General features: G+C 37.3%; 1 protein-coding gene across 1 annotated transcript in view; it reads left to right on the forward strand.

Moving 5' to 3' along the window:
- ATP11B (ATPase phospholipid transporting 11B (putative)) overlaps nucleotides 1-25,267 on the forward strand; it is a 62,401-nt gene that overhangs the window by 13,212 nt on the left and 23,922 nt on the right. Inside the window, exons 4-25 of the mRNA XM_017726832.1 lie at nucleotides 2,499-2,579; nucleotides 6,077-6,184; nucleotides 6,337-6,465; nucleotides 6,589-6,692; nucleotides 7,965-8,012; nucleotides 10,759-10,823; nucleotides 11,375-11,456; nucleotides 12,403-12,553; nucleotides 14,543-14,740; nucleotides 15,016-15,174; nucleotides 15,470-15,642; nucleotides 16,044-16,112; nucleotides 17,031-17,104; nucleotides 17,190-17,293; nucleotides 17,447-17,628; nucleotides 18,354-18,557; nucleotides 18,830-18,983; nucleotides 21,641-21,743; nucleotides 21,987-22,132; nucleotides 22,941-23,000; nucleotides 23,304-23,431; nucleotides 24,287-24,425. Of these exons, the coding sequence (XP_017582321.1) occupies nucleotides 2,499-2,579; nucleotides 6,077-6,184; nucleotides 6,337-6,465; nucleotides 6,589-6,692; nucleotides 7,965-8,012; nucleotides 10,759-10,823; nucleotides 11,375-11,456; nucleotides 12,403-12,553; nucleotides 14,543-14,740; nucleotides 15,016-15,174; nucleotides 15,470-15,642; nucleotides 16,044-16,112; nucleotides 17,031-17,104; nucleotides 17,190-17,293; nucleotides 17,447-17,628; nucleotides 18,354-18,557; nucleotides 18,830-18,983; nucleotides 21,641-21,743; nucleotides 21,987-22,132; nucleotides 22,941-23,000; nucleotides 23,304-23,431; nucleotides 24,287-24,425 (2,661 nt within the window). The remainder of the gene's footprint in view (nucleotides 1-2,498; nucleotides 2,580-6,076; nucleotides 6,185-6,336; nucleotides 6,466-6,588; nucleotides 6,693-7,964; nucleotides 8,013-10,758; nucleotides 10,824-11,374; nucleotides 11,457-12,402; nucleotides 12,554-14,542; nucleotides 14,741-15,015; nucleotides 15,175-15,469; nucleotides 15,643-16,043; nucleotides 16,113-17,030; nucleotides 17,105-17,189; nucleotides 17,294-17,446; nucleotides 17,629-18,353; nucleotides 18,558-18,829; nucleotides 18,984-21,640; nucleotides 21,744-21,986; nucleotides 22,133-22,940; nucleotides 23,001-23,303; nucleotides 23,432-24,286; nucleotides 24,426-25,267) is intronic.

Here is a 25,267-nt window from a genome sequence, read left to right on the forward strand (position 1 = left end):
AGATCTCAGTTAGTGCTGTTATTGTTACAGTTTATGTTAGAAATATTGCTGTGGCTTTTGTAGCAGACCGTACTTCTTTTAATTAAAAACATCCACAAGTAGATTAGGAGAGTCTGAAAATTTTTGTGATCATTGCCCCTCCAGTTCTGTAATCTACCTGAATTCTGTGGAGCTATTGCAGGCTTAGTAGGTGAAGGATAAGTGGGAGAAGGGTTCAGAGGAGAGATAGTAACTTTTGAAAGACTGATTAATACCTGAGGCAGAGACAAGATTTTGGGCTACACAAACTTTTCTTTCGTTATAAAATAGAATGTTTTGAATACGTAGAGCCCTCCACAGTGATTCACCAACATTTAGAGTGTGCATCTGAAAAGGATGGCACCTCATCTGACAAAGAACGGGGAGAGTGAAGAGTTCATAAAACTTGTCTTTGATTGTGTAAGGTGTCAGTATCAGGGCCACATCTGCAACTTTTAATCCATTGCCTCCTGTGTCACTTGATCTTGTTTTTTCACATTTAGAAAGAAGGACATTTGTTGGCTAAAAATTCCTGTGCTGGACTAAAGTCATACAGTTTTAACTTAGGCTGACAAAGTGTGTTGTCCACCACATCTACCTAGTTAAGAATATGGACTGTGTAATTCCTGTTGCAATGTTTCATGCTGTTGAACATATTGCAGCATGAGGAAGGTGGGAACATGCTGAAGATGGAACATAAATGTTAGTAAAGTAACCGCAGGCAGCGTGGCTTTTATTTCTTTTTAATGCAGATTTACCTCTTTAGTTCGATGTGGTGTCACAGTTTTTTCAAACTGTTGCCTTTTGGTAGTATCTAAATGTGACATCTGTGAACAAATAAGGATCTAAGGGCATAAATTCTGTTCTGAGTGTAATCCTCTTCTCTCAGTTTGTGTCAAGTGGATGCCCTCACATGTATGGGAAATGTCTTGTCTGTCTGCTTTCTTGGAAAGAGAACAGCACAAAAGCTGCAGTCAGTTTTGTTCCTTTGTTAGAATGGAATTCTGTTTTTATTCAAATCCCTTTTGGAAGTTCATTAATATCTAGTATTTTTTCTTTTTATAAGACAAAGGTGCCTTTTAAAGCTGACCACCATGGTACCTTCCCTATCCTATGAATCTCGTGTGGCCAACATGCAGTGTCTTTCATTACCACCTTTTCCACTGGGGATGGCAGAGCTGGGGCAGGGTCTCGTTGTGTGATTTCAACTTGCTGCACAGTCCAGTCCACATTGTTCACCACACATGTGCATGCCCAAAGCAAGGTGACAGACTGCATTTTGGTGACACGAGGTGTGTGTGATGGATGTGTGTCCAGCTGTGTGGCAGGCAGAGGATCACGGTGTCCTGGTGGACGAGGCAAAGTCAGCAGGCTGGCATGACAATTCCAGTAGCACAGAACCTGCTTCATTTTCATATATAACCTTCTCTTGAGAAAGAATGAGAGAGTATAGATGGCAGAAATTTCATGATTAATCCTATCCAGCCAAAAATCAGATGCTTTTGGTATGAGTTTTCTTGGTCAATATGCTGCCAAGCTGAAATTGAAGTGCTACAGTTAAAGAACAGACAGTATTGCAGGCTAGATCTCATTTTTGTTGTGTTCTATAAATCATCTGTGAAAGAAACCAACCAAAAACCTCATGTGTGCATTATAAAGTGGCATAATCTCTTTTGTTTGTGAGGTTCTTCCTCTGTTAACAGAGTAAACTTCATGTATGACTTTTCTTTTCTTCTTTAATGATTCCCAAAGCAATGCCATAAGTCTCAGGTAAAGTGAATCAAATCAATGTCTGTGGTTTTGAATAGTTCTTGTGTATATTTCCTTTTCAGCACTTGACCATGTTGATTTTTTCCTGCAGCAGAGGAGAACCACTAGCATCCCCCCACATACAGAACCTTAGTGTGTACACTGCACTTTTGGCATGCCAGCAATAATAGCACAAACTGTAAAAACTGCATGTTAACTTGGGGCAACCAGAAAGATGCAGTCTAAAAAAAAGTGTTTTCTAATATCTAAACCATTAGAAATTACTGTTCTTAGCTTTATTTTTACTTCTAAATGTAATGATGATGTTATACGCTACATGGCTGGTAGGCAGTAGATCATATAGAATGTTGAAACAGCTTCATGAAATGTAGATTTCTTTCCTTTGTAATATACTTTTGAATTCATTTTTGTAGGATGAAATTATACCTTCTTTTAGTAAGGACCCTTGAAATTGTCACATGCTTTACAAATGTGCCTAAGGCTGCTCTGTGCTCTAAAACATCTGTTTGCATCATTATTGACGTATTATTTAGCTGTCAGAAACTGAATTTTGCTCGAGAAAATCGGCAGGAAATGTATAAATACAGGTTATAATGAAGAGTTTGGAAAATAGTTGTCATCTTGCTTCATTTGGGTTTTTGGGGTTTTTTTTGGAAGTACAATTGTAAAAATAAAATTTGGGCTAATTTTCACATTTTCTTTTCTTTTAGCTCATGATAGATACCCCTACCAGTCCTATTACCAGTGGATTGCCATTATTCTTTGTCATAACTGTGACAGCCATAAAACAGGTAAAGGGGAAAAATCTCGTGGCATGAAGTCCTACTAAAGTAAAGTTACTTCACTAAAAGAGTCTGACCAGGATAGTATTTAGCTACTAAAAATATATAAAAATTGTGTCATTTTTAGAAACTTTTGTATTTAATATTCCCAGTTAGATGCTTGAGCTTCAGCATTTGGTTGGTTGTCAAGCACTCAATGACTCACTGCAGTACCCTAAAATGGACAGTGGATGACTGTCAGGCAGCATTTTTGTCTAAACATTACATGTCACTTGTTATCAGACCTTTTCTGAAAGCTCCTCACTTATTCCTTTGGCACACCTCGCTGCCTGTTAGAACCAGTCCTCCCACATCACACCCCGAGAGCGGAGCTTGGGCAGATGAAGCAGTAGTGCAGGGTGTGTTTGTCAGTAGTTAAAAGGCAAGTTTTGCCCCAAGGGGAATGTTTCATGGTGTAAAATGTGTTTTAACTGTGATCCTGTACCAGGTAGAAGCTCTGTTTAGAAAGCTCCTGGTCTTCTTTGGTTGCATAAAGCATTTGAGAGTGTTTCATAGCACTTGAGATAAAAATCTTCTGAGTTTAATAGAAATCTTGTTCAAGCACTGTATTACATCCTACTGAGACCTAGAGCCTCTGGAATCAGAATATAAAAATAAAAGAAAAGAAAAAGAAAAACAAAGTCTTCTGTTTTCTTTATGCCCTTAAAGCAAGAGGAGAAAGAAGCAAGCTCATAAATAAAGAAGTGATGTGGGTAAAAATTATAATCTCTTCTGCAGGGAGGTAATTTTCAGGAGCTGTCCTCTTCAAGGGGTTTGACAGTGCTGTCGGGAATAAATGCAGCCCTGCAACGGAAAAATAAGCAGGAGACTGTTTCAGAGCTGTAACTGGAATTTCAATTTGCCTTCTGTGCCAGAAAGACCCAAAGCCACCCAGAAATAGGGCAAAAAGTAAAAATATTTCTAGCTTTCAAGCAGATAGAAAGGTGTCCAGGACAGAGTGGTTCTTAATGCTGGAGTAATATTTGGACTAACATTTCATCTTGTTGCTGGGCAATTTGTGTTATGTAGAGTGCCCTAATCCTATTCAATTGCAGTTGTTACCATCACCCCCCAAAAAATCACATGTTCAAGAGCTACAGTCATAAGTAGGAAATGGATAATAAAGCTGTGTGAACGAAAAGAGATTTTGAAACAGAGTTATAAATATTAGATCACTTTTTCCAGAAAGAAGTTAGACTTGTGTAAGTCTAAAATAGTCCAAAATAATCTTAACACCACCTTGCTTCCAGATGCCCAATCTTATATTGGGAAATTTAAGTATCTTATCATCAATTGCAAAGAACAGAGATTCTGTCATTCCTTCTGGAAGCTTTGAATCATTCATTACTTGCCAGACATCAAGAGATTTTCTGGCTGTCTCAGTATCTCTGCAAGGACTATTGGAATCACCTAAACTGATCGAATGGACTCTCATGTTTCCCCTACCTGCTGCAAAGGAGGCAAGCAATATTTGCAGGCTGTTATCTTGAAGGGACAATGAATTGTGCTATTTCCAACAAGCTGCCCTCAGACAAGGGAGAAAGATAAATTTGTTGGAGTGCAGAGGGAAAAATCCCCAGTATTGCATCAAAATCAGTTCCCATTTTCTCTAAACCAGAAGTGTAATAGGAAGCAGATTTTAAGGAAAGAACCCCATTTTGAAAGCTATGGGGCACTGGTTCTATACAAAGTTACATCAGGATAAATGTTAAACTATAATTTAGTATTCTCTCAAAAGATGATGGGGAAAAATAGAAGCATTAATCATACGAAGGTTTGAGAAGCTTCGCAGTGGATGGAAAAACTCCCCTGCCTTCCAGAAGACCAGTGAATGTGGCACCTCTGGCATACCTCAGGACTCAGCCTTATTTTAATCTCAGACAAGGAGACAGAACTTTTTCTACTTGGAAGTGTAACTGCACCTAGGTCAGAAGAAGGACATACAGGACTGCAAAGTGATGCAGCTCGTGCTGTGTCATTTTGTCTGTCTTGTTAGCCAGAGCACTTTCCTCCTTATGCCTATGAAGATCTGTATGCAGTCCTCCAAGGAGTTCAAAGTTACCAAATAAATAAAAACAAAACAAAAAGTTAAAAAAAAAAAAATCCCAAGCCAAAATACAACTAAATAGAGGTATTTCCCAAGAAACTTTAGGGTTCAAAGTTACCAAATAAATAAAAACAAAACAAAAAGTTAAAAAAAAAAAATCCCAAGCCAAAATACAACAAAATAAAGGTATTTCCCAAGAAACTTTAGGAAACTTAGTCCATTTTAGTAAGTTTTTTAGGTATTTAGCTGATGGACCATAGATGCTTACTTGGCTGCCAGGTAAATTATAAACAACTACTTTGCAGGTTTTGATTAACTATAGATCTAAACTGAGAATGACTGGTAGTATAAAATGCAGAACTTTTCTCAATTACATTGATGCAGTTACTTAAGCAGGACTTAAGAATATAATTTAATCGAGGGATTTTAATCTTTAGTCTCTTTCCATGCAAGTAAGCAACATTCCCTGTATTCCTCTTGCATCTTTCTTTTCCACAGTATTTTTCCAGTGTTTTCAGGTGAGGCTAAGGAACTCTCAAAAACGCTGCAGTAGGTAAATTTGGGGGGAATTTGAACTGACCACACTAAGTTGGCTCTTAAGAATTCCCTGGTGTGAGGTGTCACCCTTGTGTTGGAGGCAGGAGGTGTCAGGTGGAGAAAGCGCTGAAATCTGTACTTTCTAAAGAAAGGTGATTTTCAGTTCTTTGCCAAATGCCCACATTGTTCAGCTGTTCAGGTTTGTGAGACAAATGCCCCAAGGTTACTGGATGTTAGTTAAATCCTTGTTTTCTTCTGTCAGTCACCTTAACAAGGAGCTGTAGGTACTGACTCCTGCTTTTTCATTCTGCTTAGGAAGGATTCTTAAAAGAGTCATACTTAGGGACTGTAGGATTCTGATGTCCCAGTAAAAGAAAGCTGCTTAGTTTATCAGTTAAAAGCTCGGTTGCTGCAGACTGTTCCATTAGGAGTCAAAAAGAACAAAAATCTTCTCAGTCATCTTCTCTTAGTGGACAGAGCTGATGTGTCAACAGCACGTCACACAAAATTGAATCTTGAGATTTTGTGCATAGGCTGTGGCAGTAACTTATAAGAGATGCTATATGGTATGAATCCATATAGATCAAAGATTTATTGAGTGCTTGGTCAGAAAATGTCACTGCCTGTTTGTTTAAGAGAGCATGGGACTATTAAGTTTCTTCACCACTTCTGCTTTATTTGCCTTTACTTGTTTGTGTGAAGTGACAAGATTAAGGGGTTTACCAGGTTCTTGAGTAACAGCTGGAACAGAAACTCAAGAGAAGTTAAGAACTATATTGAGACAATGTGGGAAGTAGTTTGAACGCATTTTCTTAGAATATTAAATTTAGTCTATTTTTTAGTTTTCTTGCTTAAAAAGTAGATTTTTGTGTGTTTTCCACAGGGCTATGAAGACTGGCTACGACATAAAGCAGACAATGAAGTCAATGGTGCTCCAGTTTATGTTGTTCGAAGTGGTGGCCTTGTGAAAACCAGATCTAAAAACATTCGGGTATGTGGCTGAAGGACAAATTAAAGTGTTTTTATCACACAGCTAAAGCTCTTGTTTTATTGCTAACCACTGTGGTTTGCTAACAATTCTGAAATGAATTCTGCTCTTTAAACCTCTCTTTGTATCTTTCCGATCTATGTTCACTTTGTTAGGTGGGGGACATTGTCAGAGTAGCCAAAGATGAGACTTTCCCTGTTGATCTGGTGCTCCTGTCATCTGACCGAGTTGATGGTTCATGCCATGTTACCACTGCAAGTTTGGATGGAGAGACCAATCTTAAGGTCTGGGTTCTTCTATGAAATAAAATGTAGTAAATTTGTGGTGCCATTTTTCCTTCAGCCTGTTGAAATACCCACCCTGCTGCCTGGTAGTCCTGTATTAACCCAATGGGCACTGTTTTACAGACACACGTTGCAGTCCCAGAAACAGCAGTGCTGCAATCTGTTGCCAATCTGGACAAACTGGTAGCTGTTATAGAATGTCAGCAGCCAGAAGCAGATCTATACAGGTATCACTTTATTGGTAAATATTTTGAAATTAAATCAGAAGGAGGTGTTTAATACTGAGAATGTTACAGGTCTTGCTAGGATTAAAATAGCTTCAGACATCTGCTTGAATTTCAGGTTTTAATAATCAGCTTGTGTTTATACATACGTGCTTACTGAAAGTTGTAAGTGACAAGTTAAATTTGAGTACTTGAGTAGTAAACCAGATATTATAATATTTATCTTTTTTTAGTTTAATTATGTACCTTTCAGTTCTAATCAGTACACTTATTTCTAGATTTTAAAGAATTAAACGGCCTACAGTTCGAGGAGGGTGAAGAAAGTTGTTTAAGGTCCTGCCAGGAGATTTCAATATTATATAGGATATTTTTAAAGTGGAATTGACTCAAGTCTAATTCTAAGGATATGTGTTGGTCATATTTATTTTACATATGCTCCAGAGAAGATTTGAACTCTATTCTTCGACCAGCAAAACCTTAGATTAAAAACAGGCATATGTGTTTGTGTGCTTTAACATCAGCAACCAATGTCATAGACTCTCTAAAACAGCATTGTGGGTAGCAGAAGTTGAATTCCCATCCAAGTCTCTTCTGAATTGTATAATGGAAAATGGTAGCTATGAAGTAGTTTTTAAAATCCGAGTATATCATAGCAGCTGTTTTTAAGAAGCTTGGAGATCTTTGAGAAATATTAAGTCTTTTAAAACTAAGATACTTAGTTTGAACAGATGTTCAAATATTTGATATTTAGTAAATTAAGGTACAATCACAATTATGTCCCTGTTTGTAGCTGGCAAATTAAGGTACAATCACTATGGTGATTGTACTATATGTACAATCACAATTATGTCCCTGTTTGTAGCTGGGTCATGCTAAATATGCACATGTCAGATTTTTAAATGCATAGTAGATTTGCTTTATTAAATGAAAGTTACTATTTCTTGTGGGTAATATGCAAACTTATATTTTTTGAGGAATTATTTCTTACTGAATCATCAAGAAGTCACAATCTGTTTTAAATGAATATAATCTTTTGTGGTAATTAATCAGAGTTAATAAGCTTTCTCAAATGACTATTTCTTTGAGGGATAAATGTTTCTGTTGCTAAATGCCTCTTGTAAAATTATTGCCAGTTTTGCCATATTGGTTTAGTTTGTTAATAAAAGTTGATTTACTTTTTACTTGTGAACCATTAAGGACTTTTTTGTAAATACAGAGAAGGTTTTTGCATTTTTGAGTCTTCATGTATTTCTAAGACATGTCCATCTTTCATAGATTTGTTGGAAGAATAACTGTAAGTCAACAAGCTGAAGAAATAGTACGGTGAGTAAAATTGTATAAGATGATTGTTTAGAACACATGGAGGTGGTTAAAATCTTGACCATCACAAGAGTTACTGTTGAATATATGAAAGGAGAGGTATTTTTACTAAAAGTATCAGTTGCAGCTGCATACTTCAGATGGAGATGAGAAAAAATGAGCGAAATAAGTCATTACTACCCAGTTTTTCAGATTTAATACAAGAGTTCTGGAAAGCTTGACTGTCGTGAAGCGGGTAATTTTTAGTCACTGCTTATCATCTGGTAGCTTTGTTGTTATTTGTTAATTAAAGCATTTATTGATCTGGAACAATTTCCACTGACACATTACGTAGACTACAACAGATCCCCTGTTGTCACAGGCACTGAGAAGTTTTTGCAGTTGAAATCCCTAGGAAATTCCTGGTTTAACAAAGCCTCTGCTGCAAATTTGTAGTTTTTAGTATCTATTTCAAACTACAGCTGGACTGTGCAGATAAGTGCTTACATCTGTCACAGACAACACAACTGTGTGCACATAATCATGTGCTCACCACCTTTCCTTGTGCAGTCACAGCAAGTAACAAACACATGTGCAAATATAAAAACAAAGATGTGAAGCCATTTACAGACTTCCATGTGGACTTCCTGGAAAGATTTCTAATTGCTGTGGGTTGGTCCCAGCTACCAGCCAGGCATCCACACAGCTGCTCATTCAATTCCCCCCACCACAACAGGATAGGAGAGAAAACAGGAGGAACAGGATTGAGAATGATCATGGTTTGAAATAAAGACATAGAAATCACTCACAAGAAGTTACCAAATTTTCAGAAATATTTAGCGTTCAAAATCAGTTATTTTATCTTGAGAGTTGTTGATTGTCCAGCTTCCAAAAAACTTTGTCACCTCTTCTGAAAAGGTGAAGTGCTTGTTCACAGAAATGGGTAAATCTGTTCCAGTTCTTTCACTCCTGTCATGTCCAAAATGTTATCTTTTACACTATTTTTTTTTTTTTTGGTGATATTTCTACTTGAGTATTAAAAGAGTACTGCTTTCCATGTGATATGTGCCTTCAGTCTGAGGACCTGAATGTGTGTCAGTCTGAGGCTGGCAAACATCTGTCAACTTTAGATGGGAGTGACATGGAGTTCAGAGTAAATTGAGGAGTTTTCAGTGGTTTTGCAAGAAATATGGGGAGTGTAGAAGCCAGGTCACTTGGCCCCAAGTTCAGTGGCTTAGTCACCCTCACCAAAAAACCCCACCCATGGCACCCCAAAAAACCCACACAGCTGTTTGCTAAGGTCACTGTACGTGCTACTTCACTTAGAGCTTTTTAGAATTCAGTACTGCTGAGCTTCACAGGCTCAGCTTTGGGATGATCTATTAAAAAATGATTCAGTTGAGAACGTGAAACAGAGCTGGTTTAAAAGGAGTGTGAAAAAAGTAATTGCAAGTTCTGACTACTAGTGGAGCTGTATGTTCTGTCTGTCAAAGGTAAACTTGCCTGGTCTGTGCTGCACTGATTCAGGTTTGGTATTTTGGGTTTGTCGGACTGGTTTTACAAAACTGAACTCAGAAATATAAGTCATGTTTCTTATATGAAAATTTTAAATGCTCAAGCATTTAGTTGCTTTTAGTTCATATTTTCAGTTGAAGTTTGAGTCTAGCCTAAAATACTAACAGATGCACGTTTAATTTAAAGAATCCATCATAATCTGTGTGTGTAATTGGTACACATGGTATTTGTGATGGTAACTGTTACATTTGCAGTAACACTTAAGTTAAACGTTTGACTGTGGGAGGTGGGTTGTGGGTTTGGCTTTGAGGTTTTTTGAATAACTTCAGATTATACTTTCAAAGGAGCTTGAAGTTTAAGAGCTTTGTTTATGTAATAGTGATCATGGCCTGCATGTGGCACAGCTAAAGGAAAAGTAGGGTAAACCCAAGGGCTTGTGTGCCAAAGCACTTTGCATATGAACTTCTAATTCTTTTGCTTCTACCCAATATGTCAATCTGGCCAGTGCAGTTGTTAAATTTCTGCTTTAATTTCAAATAGTGGCAAAAATACTTCTTTTTTTTAATTTCAAACCAACCCTGCTGGCAGTTTCTAAAGATGATGCAGCTTCTGCAGTAGAACATACGGTTCTAACCTTATATTAACCTTGTTTCTAACTAGACCCTTATTTTCACAGCACTGTTTGCAGTGAACTTAGCCAAAGAAATGAATGTGTTATTGTATTGTGATACATGTGAGGAAAAAACATTACGAAATTTTACCTCCTGTGTTAGGAAACAAAATTTGCACTCCTGTGGTGCTGTCCATCTAATTGTTTGTTTCTTTGGTATGAATAGCTTTTGAACTTTCTAGATCATTTCAGTCTGACAGAGGGGTAGGGGATTGGTAGATTAGCCAAACCTAAAGCAGCACTTTGGGAGCACTGTGAACTCAAATGGGTTCACTGCTTGCTTCCCAAGTAACTTGTGGGTCTCTCTGAACCAGCCATTTGGAATATTTAGCCCCGTCAATAATTATGGGATATGGAACAGTGGTGGGGGAGTATGGCAGTGACCAAAGGAAACATGAAAAGAAACAGAGAGCTCTGTGGAGATGTGTGGGAGGTGTGGTGAAAGGGGTAAGATGGACTGATGGAGTTGCTGCATTGGGAATTTGTAGGGGATGTAGGACAGCTTTGCATAGGAAACTGGATTTCAGTAGTTCTTGAATACAGAACAGCTGATGTTTACATGCTGATATGTCTATTTCTTTTTAGACCTCTTGGGCCTGAAAGTCTCTTACTTCGTGGAGCAAGATTAAAAAACACTAAAGAAATATTTGGTTTGTAGACATCTAAATATTTAAAGAGTATTCTCTTAAAGCGTGTTGATGAACTGTGTTTTAATTCTACTTGCACTGAAGAAATTGTAATAATCTTGCTGACTGTTACCTGAGGGGATATGATTATAGATGAAAGTAATGATATTACACTGAAGAATCTCTAAGGGTATAAAGTTCCAGCTCTGCTCTGTGAAAATATTTGAAGTGGTTTGATAAAGGAATAACTTAACTTCAATGGATAAATGACTGTTCTTACTGTTACCTATTGTTCAAGGTTTTCTCCTGAGATTTACCATGCTGATTTCCATAAAATATGTATTGAAGAGCAGTACAGTCATAGTAATGAACACTGTTAAAGTAGGTGTCAAAATTACTTCAGTAGTACTGTTTTACTATAGAAGAGTATTGCAAATAGTACAAAATACTGTCTCATAGTAAACACTGAAGTAGTACCACCTTTTGCTTTTATCCTATATCTCTCAAAATGAAAAATTCTGCAAATTGTATTTATGCAGAAAATGAAATCTAACTCTTCCCCCCTTCCTTCCCAGGTGTTGCTGTGTATACAGGTATGGAGACAAAGATGGCATTAAATTACAAGAGTAAATCTCAGAAACGGTCAGCAGTAGAAAAGTATGTTTATTTTCTAATATCTCTCTTTTTTGTAGAACTTTAACTTAGTTTTTCCTCTGTAATCTTAAAACCCTGGTGGTCTCATCATTAAGTTGTAGGCAAAGAGAAGAGAGTGTTAATTGCCTTGCCTTGCAGTAGGAAGCTATAAAGATAAAATCCATTTCTTGATATTTCATCCTTTAGTAGTGTACAAATTGGAAATACCCAAGCTTGCTCCTTGTTGCAGGATAGGTGTTAGTATGGTAGATATTTATATTGAATCTCATGATTTATTTTAAAAGGAAAAAGAGTTCTGATATGTTTCCTTTATTCCAGTTACTAAAAATCTGAGAGAGCCCCCTGGCATTCTTGTGCAAATGTGGGATTGATTATTCCTCTATAGCTACATACAAACAACAAACATACATGCAAACTTAACTGTAGTGTGCACAAGAGAAGTTCAGTCACCAAAGGAGGGCTGGAAGGATGGTCTGGCTATGGCTGGTTACAGAACACAGAGGCAGGTGTGACTGTATCCTGCTGTAGGCTGGCCTGAGTTAAATACTCAGCTGCCCATGGCAGTGCTCTTCCAGCTGGGGAAAAGGTGCAGCCATGGGTTTCTGCTGTGCTTGTTTGTAATGCCTTCACAGCCTTGCAAGGTCCTCAGGGAAAAAGAGAAGATAAGTCAGCCCCACTAGTCTGGGACTGCAGGTGTGACACAAGTCAGGTGTTGGGGTGTTCCTGCACATTAATCTAGTCTTCATATATCTTAGATGTAGAATTTCTTTCCCATTCTGTTGCTTGCTTGTCACATAGAAAGTTTATATCCATATCAAGCACAGGATACACTTTTTAAAAAAGGTCCGACAAGGTTTTGATCAAGTCATGTAACCACAATGTGTCAACAGATTAAGTAAAACTGAAGTTGCTTGCTTTTTTTTTTTTTTTTTTTTTTGCCTCTTTATAGGTCCATGAATTCCTTTCTGATTATTTATCTAATAATCCTCCTCTTTGAAGCCATTTTGAGCACTATTTTAAAGTATGCATGGCAAGCTGAAGAGAAATGGGATGAACCTTGGTATAATGAAAAAACAGAGCATGAAAGAAACAGCAGTAAGGTAACTTAGTTCTGCCCAGTTGTGTATCTGAGGACCACTCAACCAGTATACACTCGATGTAATGTATATTATGTGTCTATTCGGTGTGTAACCACCACATGATCCATTTGCCAGTCTGTGTGCTGTTGTCTCAGTGATTTTTGAGAGAGTTAGTCCCATGTAGCCTCACCATTGTGTAGAAATATTTCTATCTCTGTTACTGGTTGAACTTTTTCTTCCTTTTATTAAAAGACCAAGCTTTTTGAAAATTTTTGAAAAGGCCTTGTTAGGACATATTTCTGATGGTCTATGTTCTAGTTATTGTTGTTTAGGATGTCTTTTGTCATTCCATAAAGGAAAAGAGGAGGAGAATGGCTGTTCTTGTGTATGTTCTATTGCAGTGATTTCACACTTCAGGAATTTTGTACGTTCTGTGATGTTGGGATGGTTTGGGCAATTTCGTAAGGCTGTAATTTTGCTCAAGCTCCTGCTTGCCTTCTCAGTTCTTTTTAAGAGGGTGAAGGGATACTTTAAAGTGTTTCTGAAATCTGTGGTTCTGAAAAGTGTCTCTTTTTAATTAGTCTGTATTTTTCTGTGTTCTGTTTAATTTTTTATTTCTGTATGAGTCTACCTTTGTCCGAAGTATTTCAGGGGCTTAATTTGAAATAATTGCTATGCAAGTTGGTCTAGCCTGTGGAGTTTTTCAGTTCTGAATAGAACAGGGATAAGTATTTCCTCAATCTTTCCATTCCTTTACCTTTGCCATCAGGAATGTAGAGAGCCATGTCTGTTTCTGCAGTGTCATTCTCCTTCTGTCATGTCTTTGTTTTTCTGTCTGCCATGTTGACTTCCACAATCTGCTTTGCATTTCTCAGCATGCTGGCATCCTTACTCAAAGTGCTTTCCATCTCCTCCTGTGTGTGCAGATTATTCCTTTGCCATTGCTGAAGAAACTCTCTAACTTAAGTGATTGTCGCTACTTCTCTTAGGTGAATTACTGCTCACACTTTCTATCTGTCTTCCCTGGTTTAGTTTGGAAGATCTCTTTAGGCACAGAACTTGCTGAGTTTTTGTCAGCTACTTTAATTATTTATTAAATACTGACAGCAGTGCTCCCTAATGAGGGAGAACAGACATTATTTAACTTTGCAAATTGTTGACTACTTTTACGCTTCCTTTATTTAAAATGTTCTCCTGCACCAATATCTGGTGGAGTTAAAAGAGGTGGCCTGGTTTTTGTCATCTCTAATCTCTTGCTCAGTATTCAAGTGTTGGTAAGAGTCTTCCCAAAGTACAATTTAGATACTGAGTTTGTTGTGCAGATGAAAGAGACTGTAGTGTTGCATTTTAGGGTTTGTTAAAATCATCATACCTAGTAAAGAGAAGTTTCTATCCTGTTACACAGGTGTTTGCCTGGAATGTGTGTGTGGAACACAATGATTTGAAGAGGCATAAAAGAAATCCCTTTCTTTTCGTGTTGTCTGGATCACTCAAGTCACTGGGGAATGCCAGCAGACAGGAGCCCTCTTGACTTTGCTGTCCTGAAACAACAGAGTACTTGCAGATTCCTCTGGCAGCATGGAAAATCACTTGTTTGCCTCACAACTCAGGGTTCTGTAGAAAAGCTTTTATGAATCATGCTGTTTGATGGAATGGGGAACACATTCGTTTTTCAGACCAAACCCTTTCAGAGTTCAAAACCAGAATCACCATGACAATTAGTATTAATTGGCAGCCCTCCTGACAGATTCAGTAGAGAGATAAAAATTAATGAACTTGTGAATTGAAACCTCCAGTCACAGCTTAAGGCAGACTTTTTGCATCAGTGTGAAGGCGTGTTACTGGGGCAACCTGCAAATGCCTGTGTTGTCTCTCTCATGTGTACGTGGGACTTGGGCTTCTCTGGCTCTCCCAGTTTGTCATTTTTCATGCATATTGAAGCCTAATTAAGTCACCATGTTTCACCTGATCACTGTGGTAATCTTCACGTTTTCTTTTTTTCTATTGTAGATTCTGAGGTTTATTTCAGATTTTCTTGCTTTTCTGGTACTTTACAATTTTATCATACCTATTTCACTCTATGTGACTGTTGAGATGCAGAAATTTCTTGGATCTTTTTTTATTGGCTGGGATCTTGACCTCTATCATGAAGAAACAAACCAGAGAGCACAAGTAAATACTTCAGACCTCAATGAGGAATTGGGACAGGTAGAGTAAAAAATACGTTGTCTGTTGGGTTTTTTAACCTATTTTCTACTTAGTTTTCAGTACTAAAATCTGTTATTGCAGACTTTTTGTTACCTGTGATTTGATTTCTGATTAATTTTAAAATAAGGTACAAAGATGTGATGGCAGAAGTTAAAATTCTTATATGATTTAAAAAATGTGTATAATAGAGTGTGAGTGGATATTATTGTATCTTTTTTCTTCTAACAAGTACATGCGATTCCAAGTCTGGGTTTTTTTGTTTTATTTTATAAAAGGTAGAGTATGTGTTTACAGACAAAACTGGTACATTAACTGAAAATGAGATGCAGTTTCGGGAGTGCTCCATTAATGGCATAAAGTACCAAGAGGTCAATGGTAAACTAACTCCAGAGGGATTTTCTGAAGATTCTCCAGATGGAAATAGGCATGGTTTGGTAAGGCTCTTTGGTTTTCCCATCATTAGTCATCCTAGATGGAAAGTGTTTTATTTCAGAGAAATATTCTTGTACCATTAACATAAAAAAGACAAGCACCAAACATAAATCAGAATTTCTGAATAGTTAGAAGCTTTTAAGTGTTAATGGGCAAATAATATTTATTAAACATGTTGAGATGGGATTATTAAATATTAAATGCTTGACAGATTTTTAAGTAAAAACATTTTATTAAGTGTGTTCAAAACTGTGTTGTTATGTAAATGTTACAAATCAAGTTTTTTCTTTCTTACAGGTGAAAGAGGAAGAGCTCTTCTTGAAAGCAGTTTGTCTGTGTCATACAGTGCAGATCAATGCAGATCAGACAGATGGTGCTGATGGGCCCTGGCATGCCAACGGAATAACATCCCCGTTGGAATATTACGCTTCTTCACCAGATGAGAAGGCTTTAGTGGAAGCTGCAAGCCGGTGAGCAGCCCTGCCAGGACTGTCTGAGACAGGATCTGCCTGCGAGGGCAGGCTGTCCATGGGGAGAGCAACCGTAAAAATGGCTCAGGACATTGGTGAAGCCCAGGGCCTGGCACTGACACTTTACTGGGAAACCATTCAAATGTGAAATACACAACCCCCTAGGTGTATTATAAAGTGATGATTTGAAATATTTATGAAAATACTTGAGAAAATACAGTGGTCAGAGTATGATGTGAATAAAATACTGCAGAAATGGGCATTCTTATTTTGCCCTAGAAGCAGAGAAGAGTAATGGGGTGTAAGAGTCTCTCCTTTTTTTCCCTGCCATCTTCCCATCCCTCCATTAATAGGCATTTTGTCTAAAGTGATAATTAAATGTATATTTCCTTTACTTTTAGGGTTGGAGTAGTATTTACTGGAATTAGTGGAGACAGTATGGAAGTAAAAAGTCTTGGAAAACCAGAGAGGTATTTGTTTTTATTCCTTGATTATTTTGAAGGACAGAACAGTAGTGAAGATTAATGTAATGTTCTCCTCTTAATCCTCTCTGTTCATAAGCAAACCTTGCCTTTCCACAGCGTGCTCTGTTTAATGCTTTTCCCTTGATGTCTTCAAGACACCTTGCATCTTATTCCTTACCAATTGTAGCTGAGATGCAAGAATTTTGTGTGAGTTACTCTGTGTAGGTGTGTGTTGTAACAGTTTGTATCTTTACCCATTCCTCAAAGGTTGAGACTGTAGCAGAGTTGGGAAACTGAATTGCTTTTTCAAGCCTTGTTTCAGCTCTAGAAATTCCCAGAATCAGTCTCATCAGTGCATAATCTAATTAGATATTTTAAACTTTCCCAAAATGAGTACAAATTATCGGTAACTGTGTAACTCCTTTTACCCATCTGATCTGTGTCAGCTAGTTGGCAGTACTTTGAAGTTAAATGTCTAAAATTAATTTTCTAAGCTAGTGGTAACATAACAAAAACTAGTCCCCTTACCAGGGCGCACACACTTTTTTGACAGTGAAGATTTTTTACAAATGTCAGAAACAAAATACAGTTTCCAAAGTTATACTTGAAGTAACAACAGAAGGATGAAGAAATAGATAAGAGCTGTTTGTAATCTCCGAATGTCAAGTTAGTATTCAGGAAACTATTCCTGTTGGTAGAAGAACCTTTTATTCTTACAGAATGGAGTTAAGCATATATAAACTGATAAAAAACAATGAACAGTGTTATTCAGTAGTGGTAGCATTGCTTTCAGAGTTTCTGTATAAAAATGACACTTTGAGGAAAGGTCTGTGGTGTAAGAGTCTATTTATAAGTAGTTGTCTTTGGAAATTTATTTCTAAAAGTATTTTCTTCCCGTTCCTTCTTTTAAAACACAAAATACAGGTATAAATTGCTTCATGTTTTGGAGTTCGATCCAAATCGCAGACGAATGAGTGTCATTGTAGAGAGTCCCTCAGGTAAGTGATCACAAATTGCACAAGCAGCACTTGAGAGCTTCCTAAATGGCATTATTTTTAATTTTAGTTCTATTTGACTTTCTAGGGGAGAAGCTTTTATTCACAAAGGGAGCAGAGTCTTCCATTCTTCCTCGTAGCAAGAGTGGAGAAATAGACAAAACAAGGATACATGTGGATGAATTTGCTTTGGTAAGTGTATGTGCTTGCCCAGCTCCCAGCCTCAGCTGATCAGAAGGAAATTCATGCAGTATGAATTGTGACTTGTAGTGAAAAAATTGCTGGTGACATCTTCTTAGATGGAAATCTTGTCTACTCTGAATGTAGTCTTTTATTTTCTCACAGAAGGGCCTGAGAACTTTGTGCGTGGCCTACAGAAGATTCACACCCGAGGAGTACCAGGAAATTGGCAAACGCCTTCATGAGGCCAGGACTGCCTTACAGCAGCGGGAAGAGAGATTAGCAGATGTGTTCAACTTCATAGAAAGGGATCTGGAATTACTTGGGGCTACAGGAGTAGAAGACAAGTATGCAGTGGAGTTACTGCTCTCTACGCTCAAACCCAGCGAGTTCAGGATTTATACCTGAAATACGAAGTGTGAAAAACTCTCTCACTATGACCAAAAGTTCTGTGCTGTTCTTGTTTAGTATATTTACCTTTGGATTGAGGCACATTCAAAACAAAACTAGTACCAACTGATTCTTTTATAATAGCAATGATGCAGTGTGTGTTGCATCAGGAGAGTTTTCATGTATGTGAAATGGAACAGTTGCAGTAAATATTTAGTGTGGCAGCAAATTCCTTGGGAATGCTTCTACACACAGCTCCTTTGCAAAGCATTCTGCTTCTGCTTGTGCTCTGTAGGTCACAGGGTGTGTTGCACACTGAAGTGAGCACATGGGGCATGAGAAGCTTTTCATGCACCGCAGTAGCCAGGAATTACTGTGGACTGTTCTGAAGCTTCTCAAGTGCAGTGATGGTGCCTAGTTTAAATCAAGATATGCTTATTACAAGGTTTTGATCCCTTAGCGGGATTGAAGTTTAGTTTTTGTTTCATCAAGGCCTTTGTTTTGTTGCTGATAGCAGAATATCATCTGCCAGACTATGATTCTCTGATGATACATGTAACATTGGAAAGGGAGACTTAACTCACCATGACAGTGGGGTTACAGTGGTAACATGGAGTTACAGTGTGAGCTCTTTTGTTTGTAAAGTGTTCAGTTGGTTATTTAAGATTTTTCTTGTTTCTAGACTGCAAGAGAAAGTCCAAGAAACCATAGAAGCCCTCAGGCTGGCTGGTATCAAAGTGTGGGTGCTCACTGGAGACAAGCACGAAACAGCTGTTAGTGTCAGTTTATCCTGTGGACACTTTCACAGAACCATGAACATCCTTGAGCTTGTGCAGCACAAGTCAGACAGTACCTGTGCAGAACAACTGAGGCAGCTAGCCAAGAGGTAAAATACCTGACATGTCACTATCTCAGTGATGATCTTAGCTTGGGTTGCTTTCATTTTTAAATTTTATGGCAGTCTCTTTGATGCATGTGCCAAACAAAGAAGTTGCCTTTTAAAAAAACTATTTATTAATATAAAAACAGGCTGGAAGAAGCAGTCTCTCTGACAGATTAACTCCTTTGCTTATTGTCTGGCCAACAACATAATTTATAGCAAAATTGGAATTTTACTGTTAACACCAGTACAAAGTCAACATTTTTGTCCCCAAATAGAATAAAGGAAGACCATGTTATCCAGCATGGACTGGTTGTGGATGGGACCAGCCTCTCTCTTGCACTCAGGGAACATGAAAAACTGTTCATGGAAGTTTGCAAAAACTGTTCTGCAGTGTTGTGCTGTCGCATGGCACCCCTTCAGAAAGCAAAGGTAAGTGAGAGTGTAAATCAGGATTGCCTTTGAAGTATTTTTATCATGCTTTGAAGAGGCAAGGATTTCTGAAACGGTTTTGTTTGTTTGTCTGACCTTTTTTGACTTCCGAATCCTTGTTAAATTCAGTTGGTGTGGAGTAATTTGCTCAGAAGTTTCTACATGTGTGTTTGAAAATTTGCAAGTGAATGGAGAAGTCAAAATACTGCCCCAAGCTCATCTTTATTCTGCCTCGAGTGTTCAGTAAGGCAGCATCTCACCTGATCACCTGCATGCTTTTGCCTTAGCTGCTCCATCACTTCTCCAAACCAAAAAAGCTGCATTGAAAATTTGTGAACCTGTAAGGAGCAACTGTGCTTCTCTAAATTCTTTTAAAATACCCAAGTTTGAGGAGGAAGTAAAAGGGAAGCCAAGACCTAGTCTTCAGTAGAGATTTGCCTTAATGCTCTCATCTAATACCATTTTTCCTTCACATGTACTGAATTTTACTCAAATACCTGTTGGATGAGATTCAAATTCAGATTTTGTGATTTTTTTTTTTTTTTTTTTTTTTTTACTCCAGAAAGCTAAGCTATGAAGGACTGTAATATTCTTTCCTTTTGAAGTTTTCTCTTCATGAAAAGGCATCTCTTTACCTTAAAGGACTAGGAAACTGTTCTGTGAGGTACTAGATGTGCAAGAGGGCAGGCTGTTTTACTGTAGCTTTTTTACCTGTTTTGAGGTCACTCTTCCTGCTTCCAGCATTTGGCCAGAGTTCTAATGCAGTCTTTAGAATCAAATCAGTATAGAACTGTTCACCCGGTATAGTGCTAGTTTCAGTAAAATGTTAAAAGGAAGTTGTAGCTACACAGAGTAAACCAATCTGTTGGATATGTCCAGTCTGTACATTCTTTTAGCTGAAACTTTTGCCATCCTCTTTCTTCAAGGTGCAGTTACTTGTCAGTGTCAGGTCCTTGTTCTTATTTTGTCATTTAACTTGATTTATGTTTTGTACTGCTTTCCTTAATTCCTCTCCTCTCCAGCAGATAATGGATATTATTTCCTGTCTTGAGTCATGAAGTACAGTAAAATGTAATTTTGATAGCAGTGACTTTTTAGTTTCAAACATTGAAGTATATAAATGACCAAGACAAATGCCATACAACTTGAAGTGCAGGGAAGTTTAGTCTAGTCTAGCACATGATTTTTTGCTGTAGGCAGCCTTTTTGTAAGGTTTATTCCAAGATTAAGCTGGAACTCAGCTTAATATTTCCTGCATCTTTAATTATAATGAGTGTTAATGTATGGTTAGCAGTCTCACTACTAATTTTGGTATGTTTTATGACTCAAAACCTTTTTTAAACATCATCATGTCAGTCCTTTGGAGCTGCTGCCGATTGCTGCTGTTAAAATTTGCCAGAGGATTTGCCTTGACCTTTTCACAGAGATGGTTGTCTGTCTAAATTACCCAGGCCTTGGGGATCTTCAGAGGACTTATCTGGGCGATGTCCTGCAGCCTTGTTACCTCTCTGGGGCTGCTTCCTAGGATCTAATGCTAAATGTACTTGAAATAATTACCCCTTAGGAATGGGGAACCTTTAAACATGAATATTAATACCTGCAATTAGGGAATGTATTCCCACAATCAGGTGGATTTCTCTGGGCTGGGGGCTGTGTTTCATCACTGTTGTGTTCCTCGTGTGAAGTGAATTCCCACTCCTGTGAATCAATGGCCCTGACACTGTCAGCTACGACTCAATTACTCCAATACAGTTTTTTGTGTCTGCTTAACCTCATGCAGTTGCTTCATTGGTATTTCCACTTTGGGGTTTCTGGAACTTGAGGGGGGAAATGTTTTTCATACATATTTATTTTCTTGGTTTGGGAAAACCTCTTGATCTGCATTCATACCTTTGCCTGCAGCCCTTTTACAAGTGAATTAGTGAAGCTTCTGTCTTAAGCTAGAGCTCTGTGGGAGGTTAATGAATCACTAATTCACCTTAACCAAAAACCTCATCTAACTCCTCTGTATTTAGAATATTATTGACACTTACATTGAAGATCTGATACCACTGCTCCTCTTCTGAGTATTTTAGGGCCTTGCATGTCAACAATTTTTTCCCTCATTCTGTCATATTTTCTTGTTTCTTTGTCAGTTGAGAATACCCCTTGGTGATAATGAAGTTGCATTAGAAAGAAGCTATTTTCCTTAATAACAGTGTATTGATCTTTTAGCTAATGCATTTGCTTTTTCAAATTCTTCTTTCACCTGGATTAGTTCCATTAATTATAAATATGAAGAATCTGGGTTATTAAAGGGCACTAAAATTGTATGACTCAGTAAGTAAATTTTCAGTTCCAAATGTGACTTGACTTGACTTTGTTTTGTATGATAAAGCTCCAAACTAAGAGTTGTAAAAGAGCAATGAAATAAGAACAGGAAAATAGGCTCAAGGCAGATAAAATATTTAAATCAGGCTTGTGCTCCAAAAAAGGCAGCTTTCCTAAAGAAGGAATTAACATATGCATGTGATATGCCAAAGATTTTTTTTTACCCAAACATGCATGTTCATAAAACATATTAATTATATCTACAGATATGCAGCTAACTGAGATACTTGGGAACTGGTTTGTAGGTAAACTGTCTAATCTGAGAGTGTTTCATTTTCTTTTTCCAGGTAGTTCGACTGTTAAAAACCTCTCCAGAGAAGCCCATAACGTTAGCAATTGGAGATGGTGCTAATGATGTGAGCATGATCCAGGAGGCACATGTTGGCATAGGTAACTTGATTTTGTCAGAAGCAATAGAGGCTTTTTAATATTTGAAGCAGCATCAAATGAGCTTTTTCATTTAGATGTAAGTGTGAGAATTAATGTCTTCTTTTGCAACAGAAAGCAGCTGAAGTCCTTACAATGTCGAAGTGCGAGAAAACAGAACTGTAGCTTTAGATGTATGTTGTTGGGTTTTTTAAATTTGAGTTTTTGTTATACTTAACCTGTTTTGTGTTTTTTTCCCCCAAACAGGAATCATGGGCAAGGAAGGAAGGCAAGCTGTAAGAAATAGTGACTATGCAATAGCACGGTTTAAATTCCTCTCCAAGTTGCTTTTTGTTCATGGGCACTTTTACTATATTAGAATAGCAACCCTTGTACAGTACTTTTTTTATAAGGTGAGTTTTTTTCCCCAGTAAGAAATTTTTTTCAGATCTGAGATTTTTGTCAGGATCAGGTTAAATATCTTTGTTCAAACATGTTTTCTGGGCTTTTTTATTTTACATTTTACAACCAAATGCAGTAGTTTAACTATGAAATTTTTCAGTCTTTCCACCTAGAAATAGGCTTTAGGTACCACAGTGAGTTTGTCTAGGCCGAGAGGCAGATGTGTTTGTTTTCTCAAGGCAGGGCTTTTGGTTGGTTGGTTGGTTGGTTGGGATGGTTTTGGTTTTTTTTATTTGATCATCAGTTTTCTTAACAAGTCAAAACTCACCATCTTCATGGAATTTTATCTGGGATTTCAGCTTTAGCTCCCAAGTCCCTTTTTATTTCCTTTCATTTAAAGGCAATAGCATGGTGTTATATTTTGGATTCTGCTTTGTTTGCTCCCATGCAACAAACTCACAATGAGCAGGGCACAGTTTTCTTGAAAGAAATGTGGAATCTATTTTAATTCTTAAAAAGGAACTGAGGGGAAAATGAATGGATTTCTTCTACTTTAGTACTATTTAGACTCCATAGTGAGATGTACTCATCAAGCACATATAATTAAGTTCATACTTTTCAGGTTCGTTGTCCCAAAGGACAAACAAACAAAATATGCTCTCAAGCAAAGCATATTGCTTTACTTTGCCAAGCAAAATGCTGAAATGCTTTACGCTCCTCCTGTGTATTGTTATCAGCTTATAAGAGTTAGCAATTTCTTTTAGGGCTGTGAGGCATGTACTGAGGATTAACTATTTCCTTCACTTGTCTTTATTTCAGAATGTGTGCTTTATTACACCACAATTTTTATATCAGTTCTTCTGTTTGTTTTCACAACAAGTAAGTACTGCATGCCTTACATCTTGGTAAATGTCTGTGAAACACTTGGGGTCCCTATTTAAGAAAATAGGAAAGAGGGACACGAGGATCAGTAGAGATGTTACACTTAGCAAATACCCAGCTTCATTTTCTGTATTTGATAGCTGATGTTATTAGATTGTTATATGAGTACAGTTGTTTTCCTAACTAGCAAATTCATGTAAGTAATCAATCTTGCTGCTATTAGTGTGCTGATAAATCTTAATAAATACAAACACTTTCTGTCTTTCTGAGACATAGAATATGTTTTGCTTTCCTTTGCAGACGCTCTATGACAGTGTATACCTGACTTTGTACAATATTTGTTTCACTTCCCTGCCTGTCCTCATCTATAGTCTTTTTGAGCAGCATGTGCACCCGCATGTATTGCAGAGTAAACCTGTGCTCTACAGGTACGTATGTCCTGCATCCATTCCCACAGGGGCACATCCTGAAAAGCAACAGTGGCATCTGCACAACTCTGGATTTGCTATTAGCCATTTATACAATATTTATCTGTAATTTAGGTGCTTTTAGTAGCTATCTTGATGAGGAAGAATTGAAGCTACATAGTTCTCATCCTGAAAGTTAATTTAAAGGAGTATTTTTAGAGAAGTGTCTTTTTATGTTAGCCATGTTAAGAGTGGAAGAGCATTGAGCACTTGGTCAGCTTACATGATTGGCAGCCTTCCCCTCCATTACATGTAGGAGGTGAAAATCACTCAGACAGGAAAATGAAAAACTAGGACACCGTGGTTTTGGGGAATCACCACAAAAAAATCCTTTACTAAGAGTAGAAGTGATTTCCTGTAGAATTAGATGTCCTCCCAGTGGTAGCATGTTGCACTGCATACTGCTTTTTGGAGAAAAAAGTAGATATTTTTGTAAAAAAGAGATGTCTCTCTGATGTTTCTCTTTTTGTAAAGGTCTTTTAAAGCAGAGCAAGGGGTAAGTATCAGGAGATGTGGATTTTTCTTCCTCTTACAGTTCCACCTCCAGGAACAAGAATTCTAGTTTGTGCTATTCTGAATTTGACCCATTAGAGACCCTTGCCTTTAGTGACCTCTGCTTAAAGCAGAGCCAAATCGTGAGAGCTCAGAGTTCTTTTCTTGCCCGTGATTTATGTATTTTTTTCATATGTCAGCATTTGTTAAATGTGTCTCAGTGCAGTTGAAAGTTACATTTATTCAGAGAAGTAGCAGTCATGCAGTGTGGATCGCTGATGGTTATAGGCAGTGTGAAATCCAAAATCTGTTTTGTTTCTGCAGAGACATCAGTAAAAATGCCCATTTGGGGTTTAAACCATTTCTTTACTGGACCATCTTGGGCTTCTTCCATGCATTTGTTTTCTTTTATGGCTCATATCTTCTAATGGGAGAAGACACTTCTCTGCTGGGAAACGGCCAGGTACAATATCATAAGTGTTATTCTACCATTGTATTTTTGGTGATATTTCTTAATTTTCTTTAGAAAAATCCTCCTGTGTCGGAAAAATTTTGGTTTTATGAACTACATAATTATCAAAGATTCTTTTTCAGTCTTTGTGTACGCTCTCAAGAGTAACATTTCTTAGTATAGAAATTGTAAGGTGTTGTCAGAAAGCATATGTCCCTGAAAAACATATCTTTCAAGGTAATAGGTGTATCATGGCTGTCTTAAACTTTGTTGTATTTTGTAAACTGTTTTTGTCAAAATTGTATTTCATAATTTCAGCAAATGAGAATTTATATTCATTCATTCAAATCTCATTTTGAATTGGACTTAATTGCAGTGTCAAGCAATGGTTTCTTTTCAGTAACTGTTATAAAGTTAGGCTGAAACTTGACAAAAGTGTTAAAGCTTCTCCTGAAAATATATTATTTGGATTACTCAGAATGTTTTTTTAATTTAGTGGTGCAAGCTGCTTTTAAATTATGCTTTTTATTCAATAAATATTTTTAAGACTATAACTTAATGAAATCATTAAATACTAATTTGACACTTTCTGTTTTAAAGATGTTAAAATTCACAGGAAGAATCGTTTACAAAAAAACTCTAAAGCTTGAATGAAACCATTACAAGTCTGTTTCGTTATTTCCCCTGGTTCTGAGTTAGTTAACTCAATTTAGAACAATTAGATACTGATTTTCCTTTGTTAAACATGGGTAGTAATGGGAAAATACATTTGCTTCTCATTATGCCATTCTTAATACTGGCATGAAGAACTTGCCAATTCTCATAGCACTTGGCAGAGTTGCAAGTTATGGCAC

Source organism: Corvus brachyrhynchos, unplaced genomic scaffold (genome assembly GCF_000691975.1).
Source record: "Corvus brachyrhynchos isolate BGI_N302 unplaced genomic scaffold, ASM69197v1 scaffold162, whole genome shotgun sequence".
Taxonomy (NCBI): Eukaryota; Metazoa; Chordata; class Aves; order Passeriformes; family Corvidae; genus Corvus; species Corvus brachyrhynchos.